The sequence below is a fragment of the Diabrotica virgifera genome, chromosome 8, assembly GCF_917563875.1.
Source record: "Diabrotica virgifera virgifera chromosome 8, PGI_DIABVI_V3a".
Classification (NCBI taxonomy): Eukaryota; Metazoa; Arthropoda; class Insecta; order Coleoptera; family Chrysomelidae; genus Diabrotica; species Diabrotica virgifera.
Genome location: NC_065450.1, coordinates 51829939 through 51848732, shown reverse-complemented (window position 1 = coordinate 51848732; position 18794 = coordinate 51829939). Strand labels below are relative to the sequence as shown.

Below are 18794 nucleotides of genomic sequence, written 5' to 3'. Positions count from 1 at the left end.
GATCTGTAAACGGTAAATTTACTAATACGCTTAATACACTAACCCAGATTGTAATTGGTCCAGTACTGTTATTTGGGTACTAAATAAATAAATAAATAAATAAATAAAATAAATTTTTTCATCGAAAAACTGTTATTTTCAAGCGCGAATAACTCGAAAAGTATTAGTTTTACGAAGAAATTGTAAAAAACATTTTTTTCTTAGAAACATTTTTTGCATCGAATTACATGGTTAAAATGTAATAAAAAAGTCCCACCCCGAGATGGGGTGGCAACCACCCCCAAGGTTTTAGCGTATGACAGCGGCATGATATAGAAAATGATCCTTGGACTATTTCCTACCTTCTGTGAAAATTTCAAGTAAATCCATACTGGACGAAAAAATTGCGAGCCAAAATGCTTCATTTCCTCAATCGACTATTGGGGCCGACCGACCGGCTCTGTCCCGTCATACAGCTGACCGACTATAATAACTTTTATTTATATTTAATTTAGAATGTGTGTACTGATTTTCAGCCTTAGTAAATGGAAATAATTACCTTCGTAGGAAAGCAACTTTGATACCCTCTCGGTAACCCCTGCTCTACGTTTCGCTTGACCGACCGCAGTATGTTTCTCTACACACTCACAGTAATCAACTGTGAAAAATCTAGCTTTGGTAAATTCAAATAGATTTTTCAGCTCTGCCTCTCCGTCTATTATTCCAGATTCGCTATAGCTTTCTCTAGGACAATGTTTAATAGAAGGAACGATAGACTATCTCCCTGTTAAAGTCTTATATGTGTCAGGATAATGATAAATTCTTGATACTCTGTTCTGCACTCTAACCTACACTCAACTGTTGAGAGGGTTGCTTTCACCAATTTCACTAAGGGAACTGCACTTTCACTGTCATAGGCACATCTAAAATCCACAAACAAATAGTGAGTATCAATTCCATACTCCATACTCATATATTTTTTCCTAAGCTTTTCTTAGCAGGAATATTTGATGGATAATTGATTTTTCTTTGCGAAACCCACACTGGTATTTGCCTATTACGTTCTCACAATATTCCGATAGTTGATCGTAAAGAATGTAGGCCAATATTTTGTAGGACACGTTTAAGATAGTAATGAATCTGTAGCTATCAATATCAAATTGCTTGATCTCCTTTCTTGTGAATAGGTACGATCATACGTACGACGTTCCAGTCTTCTGGTAGTTTTAGTAGTTCCAAATAGTTCTGGTAGTTCCAAATAATGGGAAAAATTTGCATTTTTCGAGAAAATCTTAAAAAATCTTTTTTCAAGTATACAATTAGACCTTTCAAAAAATAATAATAAAAAGTTTCTAGCATGAAAATTAAGTGACTTATAATCAAAAAAATGTCGGTACCTGCTTTTCTCTACGAAAAAATCAGTGAAAACAACCCCCTAACTACCTTCCTAATTCAAAATTGGTCTTCACCTTTCTGTAGTTCCTTTTATATTTATATTATCGATACACTTAAGGAGTTTGACCTATTTAAAATGCCTAATTTTGGAAAAATATTATATCTCACTGTGTACTGATTTTCAGCCTTAGTAAATGGATTTAATTACCTTCGTAGGAAAGCAACTTTGATACCCTCTCAGTAATGAGACCCCTCAAAAATGATTTTGTAGGATTTTTAAAGAGCTATAAGACTGTGTAAATTAAATTCCGTAAGATGCCTTAGTTTTTAATTGGGGCGGGTTTAAAGGGCTCGAATAAGGGGGTGTTTGCTGGTAAATAGAGGTATTAAACAGCTATATCTGGCTAACTATTCACTGTAATGAAAATCTACGCACAGGGTAATTTTAGTCATTAAAAAAGATACAATTTAGTAGTTTATAATTTTTTTCATATCATCACTATTTTCGGAGGTATTTTGAAGTAAAAGGTGAAACATAGAAAATTGCAAAAAATCAATTTTTCTTTAAACTCCAATTTTCCAAAATTAGACATTTTAAATAGGTCAAACTCCTTTAGTGTATTGATAATATAAATATTAAAGAAACTACAGAAAGGTGAAGACCAATTTTGAATTAGAAAGGTAGTTAAGTGGTTGTTTTCACTGATTTTTTCGTAGAGAAAAGCAGGTACCGACATTTTTTTGTAAGTCGCTTAATTTTCATGCTAGAAACTTTTTATTATTTTTTTTGAAGGGCTAATTGTATACTTGAAAAAATATTATTTAAGTTTTTCTCGAAAAATGCAAATTTTTCCCATTATTTGGCTTCTTTTAGTCTGTATATATTTAGTCCAGGGTAATAAGGATTTTCTCGGGACACTCAAAGATCCAGGTAGCTGACTACTTTTTTAGTTATTGTAGACCTATAGGAAGAAAACCTACCTGTTTCCTGCCTAGAGTTCGCGTCCGTTCTTTAATTATTAACAGTTTAGTGCAAAAATCGCGATTTTTTCGATTTTTTGCACCCTATTTAACAGCTAAATAGTTGACATAAAATTGCAAAATTCAGTTTTTTAGAACATTGAAAAACCTTTAAAATTCCGATTTTTTAATGTTAGTTAATTTGTTTCTACGCAAACTGCAAAATAAGTGAGAATTGTTATTTGTTGATAACTATTACTAAAACTACCTTATAACTTTAGTGTTTCACCCAAAGTTGGGTATTGGGGTACTTAACAAAACTTTAAAATTTGAGACCGATCCATTAATTAGTTTAAGAGTTATTCTATTTGTTTATCCCAGAGACCTTTATTTTGCAATAACATAAGACAGAAAATAATGAAAATAGGGCAATTCTGAGTATGTCAAATGAAAGTAGAAGAGTGATAGTATCAAAATGTATTAACAAAACGTAAAAAAATTAATCAATATAATCAAAAATCCTAATGCCAAATTTTTTAAATTTTGTAGTTTATAAACATTTATAATAACTTTACAAATGTTATCCGTTGGAACAATATTTTTATATATTCGAAAAGCTAGTATTTTAACACGAATTTTCAAATAAAAAAATTTAGCCTGGGTTCATTCGGGACAAAGTTAGCCATGTTTTTTTTTTAATTCACAGCTAATTTGTTATTTTGTTAAGGATTTTCATTGATGCCATTTTAAATAATAGGATTTGTATTTTTTGTTAAAAAAATTTCATAAACATTGTATTTTCACAGCACCCTTTTTTTCAAAATTGCACAGATTTTTCAAAATTGTAGTTCAAACGGTTACTAGGGGGAACCTACGAATCCACCGAGTTAAAATACCGAAAAATCCATTTCTAACTAATAAAATTTTCTGTATCGCCGGATCAACTCAATGGATTTTCATCTTTCTTTTTTAATTTGTATGTAATTTCTACGTACATTACAAATGTGCAATTTGTTTATAAATTTATTAATTAATAATCAGTCTAATTTGTTTAAACGGTTTCACCCCTATTCAGCGGTCCCCGATTGAGCGGTCTCAATACAGCGGTCCCCGTTTCAGCGGTACCCCGATTCAGCGGTGCCCGATTCAGCGGTCCCCATAAACGCGGTCCCCAATAAAGCGGTCTCAATAAGAAAATAATAATATGACAAAGATAAAAATAATTAGTTTTATTGTAGGATATTATTTTAACCTATTCTTGTTTGAAAATATACAGGTAATATCTAAGTATCTGGTATATACCCCAGTTAATAGGGAAAAAAATCATCGATTTCACGTAAAAATGTTCTACAGGATTTTCAAAGTTTTAAACGGTAGATGAGGGATAACTGATTTTGCTTTTTTCTTTTAAACAATTTTAAAGAAGGAAAAAAGCAGTTTTTTGACTATAAAACGTTTATTGTACATTTTAGAGAAAAATGTTTCAAATTAAAAGTTCTTTAATTTGGTGGTAAGCATATTGTAATATATAAACAATTGACCGAGATAATTGCAAATGCAAAGCTATATATAGGGTGATTTTGGGACAATTTATTGTTTATTTTATAAAATTCATTTTTATTGTTAAAACTACTGTCCCCAAGAGGGTCCTTTTTTTACTCATTTTCCTGAACGATGCCCCTCAAACGGCATGCTGCAGAACCAAACGCCGCTGAAACGGGTCGGTGGAATCGAGAACCGCCGAAACGGGGACTGCTGAAATGGGTACCGCTGAACCGGGGACTGCTGAAAAGGGTCGGTGGAATCGAGAACCGCTGAAACGGGGACTGTTAAAACGGGGTCTTACCGTTTAAACAATTCGTGAAAAAATATTTTTTTACAAAAATCCATTTTTTAATCATAGTATCATTAATAATCATACAAAAAGTTAAAGTTCACTTTCATAAATAAATTATTTTTATTAGATAATTAGTTATTGAAGATAATTTATTTATTAAAGTATACCTTAACTTTTTGTATGAATAATAATGATAGTCTGATTAAAAACATGGATTTTTGGAAAAAAATTATTTTTTCAAAAATTGTTTAAACAAATTAAACTTTTTATTAATTAATAAATGTCAAATTGCAAATAGACAAATTACACATTTGTAATATACAGAAAAATTACATACAAATTAAAAAAAAAAGAAAGATCAAAATATATTCAGTAGATCCCGAGATATAGAAAATGAGAGTAGTTTTAAGTTGCCTTTTTTAGTTTTTGAACTCGAGCATTTGTCGGCTCCCAGCTCCCCCTTCACTTACCACGATTAGGCACCAACGGAACAACATTTTTAAAAATTCGTGTAAAATACCAACTTTTAGAATATGTAAAATTATTTTTTCTACGGACAATATTTTTAAAGTTGTTCTAAACTATAAAATTTCAAAAATTTGGTATTAGTATTTTTGACTATATTAGATAATTTTTTATCTTTTTTTAGTACATTTTGATAGTATCACTTTTCTACTTTCACTTGATATATGCAGAATTGCCTTATCTTCATTATTTTCTGTCTTATGTTATTGCAAAATAAAGGTCTCTGGGATAAACAAATAGAATAACTTTTAAACTAATTAATGGATTAGTCTCAAATTTTGAGGGTTTGTTAAGTACCCCAATACACAACTTTGGGTGAAACACTGAAGTTCTAAAGTAGTTTTAGTAAAAGTTATTAACAAATAACGTTTTTCATTGTTTTGCAGTTTGCGTAGCAACAAATTAACTTTTTAACTTTAAAAAATCGGCATTTTGAAGGTTTTTCAATGTTTTAAAAAATTAAATTTTGTAGTTTTATGTAAACTGTTTAGCGTTTGAACGAGGTGCAAAAAAAAGAATGTGTGTGTACTTTGTACGCACGTAAGAAGATATTCTTCTATTATATAATAGGTAATTTAAACGAAGTAAATATACTTAAAAGGTTATTTGTACTTATTTTATTTAAAAATCAAACTAACTTTCTTATCTACCACTTTCAAAAAAGAAGAATATCTTTAAAAATTATATAATAATATACTTACAATCATAAAATCTATAAAAAAATAAAAAAATAATAACTTGCTTGGGGCTTGAACCCACTTCACGTCTACCGCGCCGTACGAAAGTTGACATCATTTCAAACTGCACCAAACTCTCGTATACGTCTTGTGGGAATATACACAAGCTAAACGTTTACACCATAAATTTATATGAATTTAATAAAATTATTAGTTTGATTTTTATCGAAATAAAATACAACAAAATATAGAGTAAGAAAACGATATATGAGATGAAGATTTGTAGAAAGTTTGTTCGTAATCAGATTATGTAAATTAAAGCATTGCCTACTAATAGGTAACTACATTATTTTGTTTACATTCTCCAAATAGATAGGTATTGAAACTATTAGGTATTTCCAACTGAAACATTTAGAATTACGTACCTGCGGCTTTTCAAAACTATTTAAAAAGTCACTATAATTATAAATTTGATTTTATTTCTGTCCACACATCAATAAAAACTAATATTATACAATATTTTTGTGTACCGATAACCTCCATATTGAACAATTATTGACAGATCATTTCAAAATTTCAACACCCAATCAGAGCCCGTATAACAACGAATACCATAGTGTCGGTGTGCGCATGCGCGCGGATCAATCAAATTTTACCCTCAATCGATTCGCCGCTAAAGAAGAATATCTTCAAAATCGAAAAAATCGCGATTTTTGCACTAAATTGTTAATAATTAAAAAACTGACGCGAACTCTAGACAGGAAATAGGTAGGTTTTCTTCCTATAGGTCTACAATAACTAAAAAAGTAGTCAGCTACCTGGATCTTTGAGTGTCCCGAACATGGTCTATTTCTAGCTTATTACCCTGGACTAATTGTATAGACCACCTAAACGATGGACAGACGACGCGACGTCAAAAGAATCGCTGGGACTTAGCTACAGAAAACTCAAGACCGACAGAACTGGAAGAAATTAGGGGAGCCCTATGTTCAACTTTGGACGCAGAAGGCTGGATGATGATAATGTTCTTGTTTATATTCGTAATTAGATATTAGTAAAATTATTCTTTTTTGCAGGTACGACCGAGTAACGAACAACCTAGGATATCCACGCCAAATTCACAAGTAACAAGTTCCAGTCCTGGAGTAGGAGCAGCCCTGGCGGCGTTAGGAAGTCTCGGTGGAATCTTCGGCAATCACTTACAAATGTTAGGAAGCTTACCAGCTTTCCAGAGTCCGCAGAGCCTGCAACAGCTGCAGCAGCTGGCGATGCTGCAGCAGGCTAGCGGCAACCAGATGAATCCGCAGGCTCAGTTTTTATTTCAAAATCAGGTAAGCTTGAAACGTCGATTTTTGAGCAAATGTTTTTATGTTTTTATCTTTATTTGTCACATAATTTTTGTCTGTTTTAATGAACATTAAGGTTGTACTTTCGATACGTTATCAGTGCACAAATCAGCAAATAAATGATACTGAAATATATCAAGGTCTTTGTAAACTGCGTATCTTTTATTATCATTTTAAAAAACAAAATTTGGTTTTGAATCTCCAAAATAAGCTGGTTAATATTAAAATTAATGAAAAATGTTCTTAAATAGTAGTCATATAAAATTAACGCATCTTTTATAAAATGTTTAATATTCTTTTTTACATAAATCACATTGGCAAAGGACATAAATACTTAACAGAACACGGCAAGATGAAATGCAAGAAAATAGAAACCGATGGAACAAAGATTTGAACATTAAAAGTATATTTCTACACTCCCTTTTTTACATCTCATCTTCATGCTATTCATGAAGATTGGAACAATTTCTTTAACTTCAGTTCATTGAACACTTATTAAAACATACGCCCACAAATACATAAAGAAATGATGGTCTCCATGATAGTAAAAAATATAATAAGGCATTTCAGAAGTACGTAGGTACTAGGATTTATACGTTTTTTCTGGAAACCCATACCGTGCATACGGAAGATATTCCAGATAACAAATCTCTTTTATGATTTACGCTATGCCCATTCCTAAGATTTTTATAATATCTAGTCTTCTAATATGTGTATACTCCATCTAATTTACTTACCGTTGCACGTCATCCGCGTCATAGCCCGTGACGTCACATGATACCAACACGAAATATTTAGGAGGTAGGTGTGTTCTTTTTAGAATCACTTTGCCGAGTACACTGGCATTGCAGCCACTAGACATATTTTATTATATACGCGTAGAAATAATATTTAAATATTTCTATTAACCTCGTAAGACGGTGCGGGGTGCAGTTGCACCCCAGACCTCGTTTTTCTCACCTATCTTTTTTAATAAATTTTTTGATTTTTGTCCATTTTTTTATTCGCATTAAATTAAATTCTAAACGCATTCCACCCATTACAGCATTTAAAACTCTTTGCGTTTATGTGTTTTTTTTTTGGAAAAATGACTGTAAGGTGCAAATGATGAAAATTTCATCCCGAATTAGACGTTTCTTCTGTTCCACCTGGAACTAACAGAGCTATGGGACAATGTCGGTGTTATTTATGTCAGAAAAAAAAGACCGAAAGTCCCGTTATAACTGTATTGTGTGTAAAAACTTTGTGTTGCTCACACTGTGAAAAAGTTCATGTGTTTGTCTTGCAGCGATAATATTGTTTTTAAGAAGAAATGAGTACATACTTTGTAAAATTATGTTTCATAATATGAAAAACAAGTCCTAATTATCTTTCAAATCAATTTCCCCAACGATCACATATAAAAAAAATGGATATATAGATGGGGTGCAAACGCACCACGCACCGTTGTTTACGTAAGAATCTAAGCACCGCTTTACGAGGGTTAATGTTAACTTAAAGAAATACACAATAATATGTTTCATTTAATTTGTATAAATGGATTAGAAAGCGTTTTTATGAAGCACATTTGTTCGGAATACACTGTAACTGTAATCGAACGAAGGTGATATTTCGGCATAAATTGGTAACATTTATTTGACAGTTGCGGTGATGATACTTCATATTTATTTATATTCTTTACTACCTATAAGTATTTGTTTCATTATATTTACTGTTTTTACTAAGTACTTTAACGTAAGATTATAACTTAATTATTGTTATCTTTTTCTAAAGTTTTTATTTATTTACATTGAATATTAATTTGTTTTGCTGTATAATCCACTTCCGCAAAAATTATGTGATATATTTGATTTAAAATGAATTCAAGAATTTTTTGTAATTGGGCAACAATGTCAACTTAGATCTCTAACGTAGATAATGACGTGCAACGGTAAGTAAATTAGACGGACTGTATACTGTTCCAAAAAAGACTTTACATGGATGGATCTAACAGGAAAGTTTCTTAAGATTATTGTTCATATCTTCCATCTGTGTACTTCTTCTGGTTATATCAAAGAGCATATTCCCGTATCATAAATGACAGTGATACCTTGCACAACTTTGTCTTCTGTTTAAAATTGAGGCTTAAAAAGAGAACTCCAAGAAGAAGTAATTACTTGCAAAATGTTATTTTTGTGTGAGAAAAAAAAACAGTTACAGACTAAGCATTGGAATACAATAGACCCGCATTCCTAAGTTTCAGTGACTGAAGACAGCATTTGACATAGTAGTAAGACTTGAAGATGCAAAACATATTTTGTATAATAAAGAGATCTCGCTAGATGTTTTAAAAACAATTAAAAACGTCTATCAAAATAACAAGATGGAAATCAGAACAGGTGACAGCTTACGGAACCTATTGATACGGGCAATGGAATAAGACAGGGGGTCCGCCAAGTGCTACACCACATGATATACAATCTAATCATGGATAAATACATGAAGAGCGTCTACAAAGGAAACGGATACAGAATTTGGAAAAATTAAATTAAAGTTGTCTGTCAAAATGAAAATAGCCTTTAAATATTAGTTCACAGATTTAACACAAGAGCAAAAGAGTTTAACATGACGATTTCAACTCAAAAAACTAGAACAATAGTAATGAATAAAGAACCAATAAGATGTAAACTTGAAGTCAATGGAGTTTAGCATTGAACGAGTGATGGAAATTAAGTACCTAAGTACCTAGGGATTACAATGTCCAGCTATGGAGATGTTGAAAAAAAGGTAGAAATCAAAACCAAAGAGCAAATAGATTAGCAGGATCAGGAGTGTAGTCGCAAATTAAGCAGTACCGGAACGCTATGACTTTGTGATAAGCTGATAAGTATATTACTTGTCAGTGGAGTGGTCAATTTTCCGTGGGGTTTGAGGAACACAAAAAGCAGTACCGGAACGGCGTTCCGGCTCCACTACACCCCTGAGCAGGATGCCTTAATAACACTACATGGCGTAACTGTGAGGTGAAATCAAGAATCTATAACGCCATTATAAGACTAATAATGATTGAGGTCCAGAAGAATTACAGGAAACACCGAGAGACCGAATGAGAAGTTACGAGATCAGAACAAAATGTAATGTACATGGTATAAACAAGTAACAAGTGGACACTGAACAGAAAAAAATAATGGAGCAATCAAATCACTAGAATGGCGGACACAAGAGCTGTTGAAATTTGATTCATGTGTCAAATTCTGATTAGTACATTTATGGGTTTTAAGAAGAAGGTTTTTCAACGAAATATCCACTATTTATTATATACTTGTCTTTGATATTATATTTGGTTAAATTTTTAAGACGTACTTCAAAAACTACTGAAGCTATTTTCTTGTGGCGTTTTGTGTTAGTTACTATCTTTAATGCGAATTAACTACAATCTCAGTTGAAAGTGCCTTTATTTTGACGTTTCGATTTCCACTTTGGAAATCGATCTCAAGCTATATTTCCGAAGCGGAAATCGAAACGTCAAAATAAACGTCTTTTCAACTGATATTCTGATTGATTCCCAGTATAGCAAATAGCTTATAATACTAACTATAGCTGATATATTTTTTAATTTAAGGGTTTTCTACAAGGGTTCCCTAGAACAAGTATACCTTCTAGACCCCCACATACAATGCAGGTGTGTTTTATGTAACAAACAAACATTGTGCCGTTTAAGATCAGCATGCTTCTTTCATAAGACACTATAATACATTTTATTATACTATACTTGAATACACTAACATATTTTGTTTGCAATAAGCTGTAACAGGATATTTGTGGGTCAGTAGGGTGGGCATAAGTCAGCTAGCGTCCTTGGAAACCACTCGTGATCGAATTCCACCGCTCACTCCCGCGTTCCGCGTGCATTATCTAACAACACATAAATCAGTATGCTAGTCGACCTCGAAACGAACGTATTCTGGTTTGTGCTGTTTGAACAGTTGTTCTGTCAGGATCGGGATTACGAAGCTAGATTAAGCTAAACCAGCATCTTCCTGGATGGATCGGTAGACGTGGAAACGAGCCGCGGCCTCCAAGGTCGCCAGACATTACTCCTACGGATTTCTCACTCTGCTAAAACGTTTAAGGTCGTCAGTCCATCTGGATGGTGGGCGTTCTCTGCTCCGTAGTGCTTCTTGTTTTGCCCTCCACTCGACAATACGTTTTGTCCATCGGTTGTCTGATAATCTGGCGACGTGTCCTATCCAATTCCATTTTAGAGACGCGATTTTTCGATAGTGTCTATTGTTTTCCTTTTACGGCGTATTTGTTCGTTTGGGATTCAGTCTCTCAGAGACACCCAACAAATAGCGCTAAATAGCCCTCGAAGTCACACGAATCTTGTTCTCTATCTTTTTTGTGAGTGTTATTGTTTCCGCTCCATAAAGTTAGTACAGGTAACACAGACTAGTCAAATATTTTCCTCTTGAGGTATATGGCTATGTCCAATTTAAATACATAGTTTAATTTAACAAACGCAGCCAATGCTAATCCTATGCGGCGTGGGAGCTCACCTGTCTGGTTATATATGCCCAGCCGAATTTCCTATCTTAAGTACTTATACAATGCAGTATGTCCAATATCCCTTCCATCAACAGCAATAGTTCGATTTAGCACCAGATTAGTCGTTATTTGCGTCATGTTCATGTTAACCTCTAGTCCGGCCTCCAAGGAAACGTGATATAACATTTACAATATTATTATTTTACCATCCATACGATCGGCTATAAGAACGATATCATCTGCGAATCTCAAATAACTGAGCTTCCCCCTCCATATATGTTGAAACCATACTCGTTCAGATCTGCCTTCTTACAAGTATGTTCTAAAAGCATTGTGAATAGCTTTTAATGCACTGGTATAAAATATCACTGTAAATATTCACTATTACTCCTAGTTTTTCATCGAAATCATAAACTAATGTTCAAAATTCTAAAGGCTTATTGCAAATAAATAAACCACAAAACACACATGTTTATATAAGAAAATGTGAATGTTATGTTACAAGCATGTGACAAAATCTACAAACATACAACTCTGTTCATTTTGTGCACCATTTATATGTGTATTTACATTCTTAATCGATCATTTGTAAACGGAAAATTTTTGCAGGTACAACAAATAGCACAAGCTGCCCAGCAACTACAGCAACTGCAGAAAGTACAGCAAAACACAAACCAACACAATACCAGCATTCCTCAAAATACGACGTTACCTCATCAAACGCAGACCACGCCTCCAAACAACCACAATATACCTGCCAGCATGCTTACTCCAAGCACGCCTAGTTCTGGTGGACTTACGCCGCAGCATCTTAAAACACCCTCAAGGATACTGGAACCATCTCCAGAAGAAACCACAGATTTGGAAGAACTTGAACAGTTTGCGAAGACGTTCAAACAGAGAAGGATAAAACTAGGTAAGGTTTTAAAAAACGTATATTAAGCATTCTATAGTAACTTACTATTTACTTGTATCTATCTATCTAATTAGTCTTCTTCGGTCCATCTTTGGACATAGGCCTCTCCAATCCTTTTCCGTTCTTCTTTGTCTGTCGCTACAGTTATCCACCTAGAGCCCACGTGCTTCTTGATATTATCTGCCCATCTGATTTGGAGCCTCTGCTTCGTTTACACTACCATGGTCACCAATTTATAAGAATTTTGTTCCATCGGTCTTCTTTTTGTCTTATATTTTGACCAGCAAATCTCCATTTCAATTTTGCAACTTCTTGTCTAACATCCCTAACTTTTGTTTTCTCTCTTATCCACTCGTGTCTCTTTTTATGACTATTTACTTATTTTGTGTAATAATACACTTGAAGTTACCTGTAAAGGTATCTATCTATAAGCCTAGAGACATCAAGTTTTGGACATGGTCTCCCCTTCACACCTCCATTTTCTCTATCAATCTGGATCCAAACATATCAATTTGTTTTTGGTGCATTTCTTATCGAGATATCTAGATCCAGATCTTGTCTATATAGATCCTTTAATCTGATGATCTTATGTTGATCATTTGTCTTCATAGTTCTCTTTGTGTTATAGTTGTTGATCCATTCTCTCTAGTTGTTATTTATCAGTCATTAAAAGGACTTTGCACGTTGATATTAATTCCATATCCCTCTTCGCAAGCTATCTTCATCTTACATTGCCTATCCGTTCCGGATGTTGGCGATCAGCATGGCTACCCGAACTTTGCTAGCTGCTATTCGGAATACTCCGGTTGTAGATATATTAAACCACTTTCTTAGGTTTTGAAGCCAAGATATTCTTCTTCTCTCTGGTCCTCTCTTTCTAAATACCTTACACTGAAGAATGAGTTACAACAAGCCATATCTCTGTTCATTCCTCATAACATGGCCAAGATATTCTAGTTTGCGCTCTTTGATTGTGTTAATAATTCTAATGTACGTATAATGGGCAAGGAATGCCCATTCTACGTAGGACCTCAACATTAGTCACACGATTCACCCATGAAATTCTCAAAATTCTTAAAGAAGCTTCGGAAAGTGTCCAGGCCTCTACTCCGCATAATAACGTAGAAAATACATAGCATCGGATGACAGAGATTTTGTTACCAAGTGGTAAATCGTGACTTCAGAAATGAGACTTCATCGTTACGAACGCTGATCTCGCTTTTCCTATGCGTTGTTTGATTTCAAAAGAATGATCCCATTGGCTGTTTATGTTGGTACCATTATTCTTTGCAAACCATCTAAGCTATCTGCAAAAACTGTGTCGTTGGCATATCTAATGTTGTTTAGACGTACTCTGTTGACTAATACGCCTTCTTGTAATTCTCCCAGCGTTTGTTCGAAGATATGTTCAGAGTACCTACATATTAAATATTACCGGGAACAGAATGCATCCTTGTGTCACTTCTCTATCTATAGAGACTGCCTCTGTCAACTGGTCCTACACTTTAGTGTTGGCAGTTTGGTTATAATATATATTATATATGAGTCTCTATCTTCTAATCACGATTCTTTCAAAATTGTTATGAGCTTATTATCTTTTACTCTACCAAATGTCTTTTTGTAGTCGATAAACAAATATATATGTCACAGTTGACACCCCTGCACCTCTGCACAAGCACTTGGACAGCGTCTAGAGCCTCTCGAGTGACTAAGGCATCGCGGAATCCAAACTGTGTCCATGATACCTGTTCTTCTCATTTGTTATATATATATTCTGCCGTATATCACTTTTAAAAACGTGTTAAGTAAGTGGTTTATTAGGCTAATTGTTCTGCAGTCTTCACATTTTTTGAATTTATACGCAAGTATATGAAGTACAGTTGAGTCCCTGAATCTTTACCCGCGCGCCATCATTTAAAGTATACGAAATAAGTCGATGATAAGTCGGAAATTGAAATTTACTAAACGCAACAGCAAGTGACAGTAAGTGACTTGCTGTTGCGTTTAGTAAATTTCAATTTCCGACTTATCATCGACTTATTTCGTATGCTTTAAATGATGACGCACGGGTAAAGATTCAGGGACTCAACTGTATATATGTTTTAATTTATACCGGTTCTATTTTTCTTACTGATTGTTTTTGTTTCAGGATTTACTCAAGGAGACGTAGGTTTAGCAATGGGAAAACTGTACGGAAACGATTTTTCTCAAACCACAATTTCTCGATTTGAGGCATTAAACCTTAGTTTTAAAAATATGTGCAAGCTAAAGCCCCTTCTGCAAAAATGGTTAGAAGACGCCGACAGCACATTAACAAACCCTGGGTCCCTCAGCAATCCTCTAACTACACCAGAAACGATAGGAAGGCGGCGGAAGAAAAGGACCTCGATAGAAACCAGTGTGCGAGTAGCCTTAGAAAAGGCTTTTGTTCAAAATCCAAAACCTACTTCCGAAGAAATAACGATGTTGGCCGATGGGCTCTGTATGGAGAAAGAAGTTGTTCGAGTCTGGTTCTGTAATAGAAGGCAGAAAGAGAAACGGATTAATCCACCTACATCAGTGATGGGCTCACCTTGTTCTGTTGGTAACACCAATGGAAATATGTTTCATATCGCTAATAGTTTAGCAACTAGTCCTCTTTCACTCGTTACGTCAAGTGGCCATAACTACAATCATCCGAACGTCATGGTCAAGCAAGAATGACCATCACTGAACTTTTTTGCTGACCATTTTTTAGAGTAGCATGGTCTTTTGTTGTGCAATGATTTTAAATATCAATGATCCCGGTTTTTGTGTACTTTTTAAAAAGGATAGCTTTGAATCAGGTACTTTGAATCACTTTCTCGATTAAGTGATATGCCTGAACGCGTGACCAGATATCTCATAACGCGACAGTTCGTAACCGCACAAATGGTAACGGACAATTCGTAACGCCGAAAATTCTTAACGGCGAAACGCCGCTACGAATTTTTGGCGTTACGAATTTTCCATTACCATTGGTGTGGTTACTAACTGTCGCGTCTCGAGATGTCGTGGAACCGCCTGAACGTACTAAACTGATTAAACCTACTAATAGTGTAATTTTTTTCAATAAAAGAATAATTTTATTGAGAAATTTTTGTAAAATCTTTTGTAATTATTAATATTTCTAGATTCATTATTATTTGGTTTTTGCCAGTTTTGTAAGAACTTGTATAGAGATTCTTTGACTTTAATCGAAAATGTAAAATACACCCTGAAGTATTTAAGGTTGACATCTTTATGCAGTATTTGAAAACTTTTGTTTTTAGATCTCAGTGCATTTATTTATATCAACTAAGGGTTACTGCGACGATATTTTAATAAAAAAAAATTAATTTATGATTTTGCAAGAGTTTATTTCTTTTCTTTATGCGTCTTTCGAGTATCCCTAAACATTTCATCTAAGTTTCTCTAGGTAAGACAATTGGGACTGTATTATTTTATGTAGATTGTAATTTAAAATACGAAGTTTCTTTTGGTTATAAAGAACTTTTTAAACATTACCAAGACACAAATGTTTCAGACGTAGTAGTTATAGGTACGCTAGACGCTAGACTCTTTATTGCAACTTATCAGTGAATTGGGTCGGCCAATGAATGAGCAGTATGATGAGAAATGAAATAAATAAAAGAAAAGTTTTTTTATTTAAATAATTGTATAGTATAGCTAGTACCCAGTATAACATGTTTTGTAATTTGTAATATAGCCAATATTTTTGTTATCATATCAGAGTTGTCTTTTTTTTATCCCAGTGTACCATTATTAATCATTTAAGTTGGATGTTTCTATAGATGTAGATAGATATTTAAAGTACCAATATTTTGGAAAGGCAGACCTCAATAATTATAGGTATGACAATCATCAGATATGACCAATAGGTAATTTTAGGTTTCAGATCTTTTTTCCAACCCCTAGGGCACGTTCAGCGAACCTTTGTCGCTATAGGTAGTACTAGGTGTGCATTCCGAATAAGTTCAAACAATTTTCGACAAAAAAAATATTTGAACGATATTGTTAGAACGATTTTTATTGTAAAACATAGGAATAGATCACTTACACTTGAATTTACAATAAATTGTTGTAAATAAATGATAAAATTACAATTTTTTATATGTAAACACGATATTATTTGCCTACAACTATACTATATAAATATTTATCAACATTTAAGTTATTGTAAATTTAACTGTAAATGATCTACCTACTCCTGTTTTATCAACAAAAATCGCCTAAAAAATCGTAAAAATTTTTTTCCCGAAAACGACATATTCGAAATGTGCATAAAGAGTACATATAAATTTTAAAAAGAAACGTCAAAATCCGTCAACAATAACTGGAGAAATTTGATAGCTGGAGTTTGAAGTTCTTATTTCACATTTCGATATCGCTGATTTGACAAAAGAAACTAAACCTCGTAAAGCATAATAATTGTAAGACAACTTTTTTTTAATTTGCTAGCTTTTCGAATATGAAAAATTATTTTAGTGCACATTACTATTCTTTGCAGTATCAGTTAATTCACTAACTTAAAAGACTCTGTGTTCTTTTGAGCCTTCTCACTATATCTGTGTTGTCCAGGAGATGGATGGTTCACATGTTGAAGTAGCCACTATTCGTGACCACTGGCAATTTTATAAGTGGTTTGGTTAACAGTGTCCATTTGAAGGTCTCAATGGATATCATTGTTTCAACAACACCAGTGTACATCAACGACGTTCCTCAGTATTTTGTTTTGGAATAGCAATATGACTTCAATATTGCTTTTACTGGCGCATCCTAAACCTGATGCCATAGGTCCAGATAGGCTTTAGTATCTGCTTATATAGAAGCAACTTATTGTGGTTGGTTAAGTTTGAACTTCGGCCTAAGAACCAGTACCTACCTACATATTTTTGTACTTAATTCCAAGTTCTGCTTGTTTCTTTTTTTATGAGGTTTTCAGCGGAGCATCACGGTGACGGTCATGTCCAGGTATAGATGATCGCAAACCCTTTTTTCAGTGCGTCATTAATTTTGATGTCATGTAGGATTTTAAGAATGTCGCAAATCATTACATGACATTTTAGTTAAATCTGACACTAAGAGTTGTCAGAATATTAAATTTTATATAAACATCATTATTTATACAAATATTTGCCAGAATATTAATAAATATAAATAAATAAATATAAAATCAAATTTCACTATACAGTGTCCGAATATTCCAATGACATAAAATATTTATATTTACGTCGCTGAAAAATACTAACCAAGAAATTACAATTGTCATTTTACCATATGATTTTTGTGAAAATACGATCACAATGGATTACTCTTGTGTCAAATTATCTTTATTCGTATCATTGATTGGTTATGTATTTAGAGTATTGTAATCACCCACCAATCATACATCTTTAAGTATAAGTTGTTTTAATATGCAAATATCCGTCAAGGAATACATAATTTTTTAAGATCAATCTAGAATAATCACAGAGGTACCTACGTTTTTTTCTGTCACTTCTAACTGTTATGCGTTAGAGAGAAGTCGATAATCTGTGACGCACTGAAAAAAGGGTTTGGGATCATATTTACTTTGGTGTGCTAACATATATGGAATCTTAACATTGTTTATTCTAACAGGTATATAATTATCTTTCTTGATTGTGAAGTTGGTATGCACGGATTTGTTCTCATTTAACTTTACACACCATCTATTAGTCCAGGTGACAATTTGATAAATACACGTTTGTAATTTTTCCGCAGCTTCTTCATGGTTATCTCTCACTGCCATAACTGCCGTGTCATCGGCAAAAGTGGCCGTTGTATAATTTTGAAGGTCAGAGATATCGCTAGTGTAGATACAATAGATAAAGCACTGGTCCAAGTATGCTACCTTGAGGTACTAAAATACTGATATGAAAATACTAAAAAGCTTCTGATTAAACTGTTTTTATCTGGTTTTGCAAGAAAAATTGTAGGCGTAAACTCATCAATTTTAAATCGTATTTTGAAGAAGATACATCTGCATAAAATAGTATTGTCCCAATGAATGTTATTTAATATTATATCGACTGTCTGTTATTATTTATGCCAAATATACTTACATAGGTTAGAATACTTAAAGTATTACATTTTGACAAGTATTTAATTTTTATTGTATAATATGTACCTACTGTTTAATTGTATTATTGTATATTTGTGGTAAAATTTTGGCGACCATGGCTCAGATATGGCTGGATAAAGGTGGCTGTTGAAATATTTATTTAATTCAAAAAAGACGACAGTGAATATAGCTTCTTTTTTGATTAAAACAATCCTAACTTATTATTTACAACGACTTTTTAGCACCCGTAAGCTACTAAAAACATGGCATCACAGGTGAATGTGAAGTTTATAACCGCGTCTAAAGAACACTGTAGTTATACGTAAAAATCCAGGTCATTTTATTTTAACATCATTCTTATGTTTGTTGTGAAAGGAAATGGTAGATGGATTCAATTTATTGATGTCATATTCCACAAAGAATGTCATGAGTTTAAAGTTCTTGGAATATGATCCAGTTTTTTCTATGCTGCTATTGTCCATCTCTAAGGTCTTGTCTTTCCATGGCTCCGTCCACTTCATCCCTCCAT

General features: G+C 33.3%; 1 protein-coding gene across 2 annotated transcripts in view; it reads left to right on the top strand.

Moving 5' to 3' along the window:
- LOC114339800 (protein nubbin) overlaps positions 1 to 15909 on the top strand; it is a 413621-nt gene extending 397712 nt beyond the window's left edge. The window contains exons 6-9 of one of the 2 annotated variants that reach the window (XM_050657777.1): positions 6450 to 6704; positions 10321 to 10380; positions 11856 to 12162; positions 14312 to 15909. In XM_050657777.1, the coding sequence (XP_050513734.1) occupies positions 6450 to 6704; positions 10321 to 10380; positions 11856 to 12162; positions 14312 to 14865 (1176 nt within the window). In that variant the 3' untranslated portion in view covers positions 14866 to 15909. The remainder of the gene's footprint in view (positions 1 to 6449; positions 6705 to 10320; positions 10381 to 11855; positions 12163 to 14311) is intronic. The other variant, XM_050657778.1, reaches the window with a different exon arrangement.
- Positions 15910 to 18794: the final 2885 nt, after the last annotated feature.